Genomic DNA, 6,729 nt, shown 5'->3' with positions numbered 1-6,729 from the left:
ACACAACAAGTCACAAGACTATACCTGAGGGGGCTGGTGTACTTCTAGAGATGGTCACATCACAGCTGTGTTATACAGCCAGCAGTGGCCTCTAGCTCCGATCTCTGCTGTTTAACCATTTAGATGCGGCAGACGAGCATCGACACTGGCATTTAGTTGGTTTAATCAGGACACCCTGAAGAAATGAATGAAAAGGAATTAAAAAAAAAAAAAAAAAAAAAAAGTTTTTCAAAATATTAAAAAAATAAAATTTTAAACCATCCTCCTTCATTTGGTATCGCCGCATCTGTAAAAGTTCAACCCGTGAAAATATAAAATTAAATTAATCCATGTAGTAAAACACTGACAAGAAAAAGAAACAAACACCAGAATTAACATTTTTTTGGTCACATCATTGTCTCCCCCCAAAAAATACAATAAAAATGATAAAAACATTTAATGTACCCCAAAATGGTACCAATAAAAATATAAAAAAAAACAACCCGTGATGGAAAAATAAAAAAATAAAGTTACAGGTCTCAGAAAAATTACACAAAGCCGATTTTTTATTTTTTATATAAAGCTCAGAATTTAAAAAAAAAAGCAAAAAAAACTAAAAATATAAATACAAAAATGATACAAGTTTGGTATCGCTGTGATCGTAGTGACCTGGAGAATCACATTATAAAGGTCATTTTTACCGCACAATGAAAGACGGAAAAATAAACCTCCTAAAAAAAAAAAACAATGGCGAAATGGAGTTTTTTTCCCCCCATTTCGTCGCGCTTGGAGTTTTTTTCCCCCCATTTTTCAGTACTTTCTATGGTAAAATTAACAGCGTCATTCCAAACTGCAAAAAAATAAGCTCTCATACTGACGGAAAAATGTAAAAAAAATTATGGCTCTTGGGGGGGGGGGGGGCGGTGGGTGGAAGAAAAATTAAAAAATGTCAGCCGACGTGACCATCGGGACGGCTCGCACCTTGACCGACCGCTCTGTACCCTCCGTGGCCGACACGAGTGCTCGAGATTTCTGATACACTGTAACGAACCATGCACCGATGTCAGTCGGACATATGGGTTTTCAGTGTCTGGGACTGAATAAGAAAGTTCCCATTGACTTATAGCAAGCAGAGATCTTCAAAACGGTAAATAATATGTTAAAACTTTGCAAAACTTGAAACCGGAAAGGAGGGAGTAATGTGCACGCAGCACCCGCACTGCGCCTCGATTGCATTCGTTTACATCAGTAGAGGAAAGTTCAGAGGAGGAGTCACTTGGCAGCAGAGTATTAGACCCTGAGCCCCGGGGCGGCTGCACGACACAGCGAGACGCTCAGGTATACAGGAACATGCTGTCCGTCCTGCTCATCGGACTCTTCACGCTCCTCATCTATCTCTTTATATCCGCGAGGAGGAAAAGGCAACATTTACCTCCGGGGCCGACTCCCTGGCCTGTCATCGGTAACCTGCACCAGATAGACAAATCTGCACCTTATGACACTCTCACAGAGGTAAGTCACTTAAAGGGGATTTCTACTGATCCTATATAACCCTGCAGCTAACTAGTACGTGTTGAATCTGGACCCCGGACGCTGATCCTGAGGTTGTGTTTGCAGGAGGTTCTGTTTTCTGTAGCTTGCAGCTTGAATGATTGATTGGTCATGTCTGTCCTGTATGGACAGACCCTTAGCAGGTATGGCCAATCGATCCCATATAGCAGCTGCTATGCTGAGGGAGTGTCCGGCTTAGGGAGAATATTGAGAAGCCGTCACTGCCTTTTTTTGAGTGATGTGGTTTATATAAAAAAAGGTGTGGCTAAAAATATTAAGGCCGATTTATTATTATACAATCTATATAAAAGGGGTATTCCCATCTCCAAGATCCTATCCCAATATGTAGTAGGTGTAATTATAATAATATTAGCAAATACCTCCCATTAGAAATGTAGAATAGTTCTCCTGATTAGCTATGTCGCTTACCCCATGTACAGGGCATTGCAGTAGCTAGGTATCCATGGTTACAACCACTCATATAGTGACAGTTAGCTAGCTGTTAGTAGCTTAGGTATCTATGGTTATGATCACTAACAGCTATGTAGCTAACTAACTGTCACTACATGAGTGGTCGAAACCATGGATACCTAAGCTACAGAAATGCCCTGCATATGGGGTAAGCGACATAGCTAATCAGAAGAACTATACTACATTTCTAATTGGAGGTAATTGCTAATATTATTATTATTACACCTACTAAATATCGGGATAGGATCTTGGAGATTGGAATACCAATTTAATTCTATATGTGTAAATATATAGTGTGCTATGGCAGGCACATTTGCAATTAGGGGCATAACTATAAAAGGTGCAGGGGTTGCAATCACATCTGGGCCCTCGGGCCTAAGGGGGAGCCCAAAAGATTCCTTTGCCCCATAGGAAAAGACTATTACTATTGAAGACATCATAGTTGGGGGCTGTGTTGGAGATTTTGCACTGGGGCCCACGAGCATCAATTTACGCCACGGTTTGCAATCAGAAAATATCAAGCTAGGCTGCTGCATATGTCTATGATCGGGTCCCTTCCTAAATAATCTCCATTGTTCAGCTTGTTCCCTAGTGTTTTGGGAGCATAATGCCTTAAAGGGCTTTTTTCAGGTTGAGGTAAATTAATGCAGAAAGTGACTGCAGATTGGTTAATCCTGACAGCGTGCAATATGCAGACTGTCAGGATTCTCCTCAATTGACAGATTGAGCCACGTAATCGCCAATGTGCTATCTGCATATGTGCCGACTAGATTCTCATCCTCTTCTTTTGAGTGAAGTGGATATACACTGTGTTCCAAATTATTATGCATATAATAATTTCTCAGATTTTCCCAAATTACCTATATGAATTGCAGTCATTGTAATTTTCCAGTCAAATAACTATTTGAGTACAACTGAAAGGTTTTTGTACAAACTGCCTATGATAACAGTATATTTTTTAAAAAATAAAAAACTCAAACTGCACTCAAAATGCATGTTCCAAATTATTATGCACAGCAGAGTTTTCAACCTTTTCATTTTAATAAAGAACAAAAAAATGGTCATTTTTGAAATTATAAGCATTAGCAGGTTATTACAAACTGAAATCAAACAGTATTCAACTCAAAACTTTATTCTAGGTGATGTTACATTTGCACATAGGACCCCTTGTTCGAAAGGAGCTTCTGAACTCTCTCGTCCATTGAATTTGTCAGGTTTTGGATGGTTTCTGCTTCAATTGTTTTGCATGAGGACAGAATACCCTCCCAGAGCTGTTGCTTAGATGTGAACTGCCTCCCGCCATCATAGACACTCCTTTTGATGATGCGCCAGAGGTTCTCAATGGGGTTGAGGTCAGGGGAGCATGGGTGCCACACCATAAGTTTGTCCCCTTTTATGCCCATAGCAGCCAGAGATGCAGATGTGTTTTGTGCAGCATGAGACGGGGCATTATCATGCATGAAAATGATCTTGCTGTGGAATACACGGTTCTTCTTCTTGAACCATGGAAGGAAGTGCTGTTTGAGAAACTCAACATACATTATGGAGTTCATCTTTACCCCTTCAGGGATCCTAAAAGGGCCGACAATCTCTCTCCCCATGATTCCAGCCCAAAACATTACTCCACCTGCTCCTTGTTAGCGCCGTAGCCGTGTTTGCATGGGGTGTCCATCAACCAGCCATCCTCCACTCCATCCATCTGGACCATCGAGATCATTTCATGCATGATAATGCCCCGTCTCATGCTTCACATAACACATCTGCATCTCTGGCGGCTATGGGCATAAAAGGGGACAAACTTATGGTGTGTCACCCATGCTCCCCCATTCTCACCAGCGGCATAACCACTTGGACATGTTATTGGCTGCAGTGGTCAGTTGACCAGAGCAGTGCCCAGGTCTACTTGTGACCTCTGCATAATGGCCGGGCCCAGTCTTTCTAATCAGTCATATTTTCCATGGCAATGCCCTAATAAATTTGGGTGACTACCTACCAACATACGCGCTGCACATCTGAATATTCTTGTGCATATGTGCAGATTTGGTGGTCGTCCCAAGCCCTTCATAAATGCTTGTGTCACAAGACTGCGACTTCTCAAACTTTTGTTTTTTTTGTGGTGCCTCACCATCCAGAATAAGGCAGTGCCTGTGCCCTACCCTCCTTTGTGGTCAAAGTATGTGACAAAAGGAATCCATGACGCTGCTAAACCAGAGCTTGGTGTCAGCAGATTCTGCAGCCCGTCTCTGTGGTGCGCCGATGCCTGACCCTTGGAGATGGGGACCACCTCATACTTTGAGAAGTACTGCAGACCTCCCAAAAATGTAGTCCGCCATGAGGAAGTATAATATGTAGGATGAAGAATTTGCAGCATTTTCTAAAAAATTAGTCTCACAAGTGTAACATGAGAGCACAACGTGGGCCGGTGCAGCGGGTGCAGACCTGTCAGACAAGGCGAGCTGCACAGGGCGATGAATGAACTGGATAAAAGTGCCGTCATTATTCTTAGTCAGGACAAAGGACAGCGGAGCCTATAAAAAGAGATATAGAGCTGCCGCACAGGGATTTATAGAGTCTATCACAGGGATGTCAAACTCAAACACACAGAGGGCCAAAATGAAAAACTTGGACAAAGTCTCGGGACAACCAGTATACAGTATAATGGGCCCCACATAGTCCCCCATACAGGATAATGGCACCCACATAGTCCTCCATTCAGTATTATGGGCCCCACATAGTCCTCCATACAGTATTATGGACACCACATAGTGCTCCATACCGTATTGTGGGCCTCACATAGTCCTCCTCACAGAACAATGGGCCCTACATAGTCCTCCTCACAGAATAATGGGCCCCACATAGTCCTCCTCACAGAATAATGGGCCCCACATAGTCCTCACAGAATAATGGGCCTCATATAGTCCTCCATACAGTATAATGGGCCTCATATAGTCCTCCATACAGTATAATGGGCCTCATATAGTCCTCCATACAGTATAATGGACCTCATATAGTCCTCCATACAGTATAATGGGCCTCATGTAGTCCTCTATACAGTATAATGAGCCCCACACAGTACTCCACACAGAATAATGGGCCACACAAAGGACTCCATACAGAACAATGGGCCCCACATAGTCCTCCACACAGAATAATGGGCCTCATATAGTCCTCCATATAGTATAATGGGCCCCACACAGTACTCCATACAGAATAATGGGCCCCACAAAGGACTCCATACAGAATAATGGGCCCCACAAAAGACTCCATACAGAATAATGTGCCCCACAAAGGACTCCATACAGAATAATGGGCCCCACACAGAACTAGTGTTGAGCCACCCCCGTAGTGTTCGAGTTCAGTTCGGTTCGTCGAACACCCGTGTGTTCGCCGAACTGTTCGTCGAACTGTTCGTCGAACACCTTCGAACACCGTTAAAACCAATGGCAGGCAAACAAAAACACATAGAAACACATAGAAAACACCTTCAAAGGTGTCCAAAAGCTGACAAACTGCTCAGAAGACATAACTAACACATGGAAAAGTGACAAGTACATATAGTCATGCGAAAATAAAAGAGGTGGAGGAGTAAAAGGAGGGGGAGACACAGATATAGGCATGTCATGCCCTTCTAAAATCCAAAAAGTGAGAAGCCGACACGGCCAGTCCGCTCCTGCCCGTGCCACCTCCGTGTCGCCGGGTTTGTGCCAGAGCCGCGGTGAACCCTGACGGCCAGCCCCCCTCTCCCAATACTGGTGCCTGTCCGCTGGTGGGTCGACCGAGCCCCCCTGTGGTGGAGGCAGCTCTAAGCTTTTTAATTTAAATTGTCTCTCTAATTTGAATGAATACACTTTAAATCCATTTACAAGGATCTATTGGAGGGCAAGTCTCATGCCAGCAGCCGCGTAATTCCAGCTCCAGTAGCGTCCACTAAAGCTGCTGCAGTTAAAAAGCTTTTATAAGGATCGAGCTCGGCTGTCCACCGCAAGGCATCCTACTGCCAGTCCCAGCCCCTATGCCTTGGGGTGCCTCCTGATGCTCTTCACTAAGTATCCCATGGTCCCGAATCATTTCCTTTGAAAAAATTAAGTGTCTAAACTACAGGTGGTGTAGCTTGGTTAACAGCCGGGATAATCCGCTGACTAGCAGACACTGCTACTAGGCACAAAGTATTTCCTGGGCTAGATGCAGTTAAAAATTTGTAATTAGATACTCTCGTTGGATGCTGAGAAAGCATTCCATAGAGTCTCCTGGCACACCATATATGATTCTCTTAAAAAGCTTGGGGTAGGGGTCTAGGGGACCCTTTTATAGCCAAAATCACGGCCCTGTATCGCAATACATCACCTAGGCTGAAGATAAATGGAACTGTAGCACCCTGAGGGCTCGGTTGCTACAGACGTATTGCACCTCACCCAGAGGTGTGATATCTCACTCTCAGGTAAGGATGGAGTGTGAATCAGGACCCGACACCTGCATGCATTACACCACATTGCCGTGGGGCAGGGCGACCAATATGCCCCTGAGATGGGCACGACAGTCCCTGTCCCTGGCTGGAGTGGGGGGAGGGAACACTGAGGAAGGGGAACCCTGTAGTGCAGGAGCAGGGAGGAAGCAGTTCCTGGGTGCATTGAGAAGGGAGTATAAAAGGTGGGCACCATCTTAGTTCAGTGCAGAGAAGTCTGAGCAGAAGTGGCAGGGAGCAGGGGCTCTGCATGAGCTCTGCTCCGG

General features: G+C 44.3%; 1 protein-coding gene across 1 annotated transcript in view; it reads left to right on the top strand.

Moving 5' to 3' along the window:
* Positions 1–1,200: 1,200 nt before the first annotated feature.
* LOC141272115 (cytochrome P450 2C20-like) overlaps positions 1,201–6,729 on the top strand; it is a 34,075-nt gene continuing 28,546 nt past the window's right edge. The window contains exon 1 of the mRNA XM_073682435.1: positions 1,201–1,491. Within this exon, the coding sequence (XP_073538536.1) occupies positions 1,330–1,491 (162 nt within the window). The 5' untranslated portion in view covers positions 1,201–1,329. The remainder of the gene's footprint in view (positions 1,492–6,729) is intronic.

This window comes from Phyllobates terribilis, unplaced genomic scaffold, assembly GCF_046119375.1.
Source record: "Phyllobates terribilis strain yellow unplaced genomic scaffold, ASM4611937v1 Scaffold_5__5_contigs__length_657084704, whole genome shotgun sequence".
Classification (NCBI taxonomy): Eukaryota; Metazoa; Chordata; class Amphibia; order Anura; family Dendrobatidae; genus Phyllobates; species Phyllobates terribilis.
This window is presented reverse-complemented; position numbering and strand designations above follow the sequence as displayed.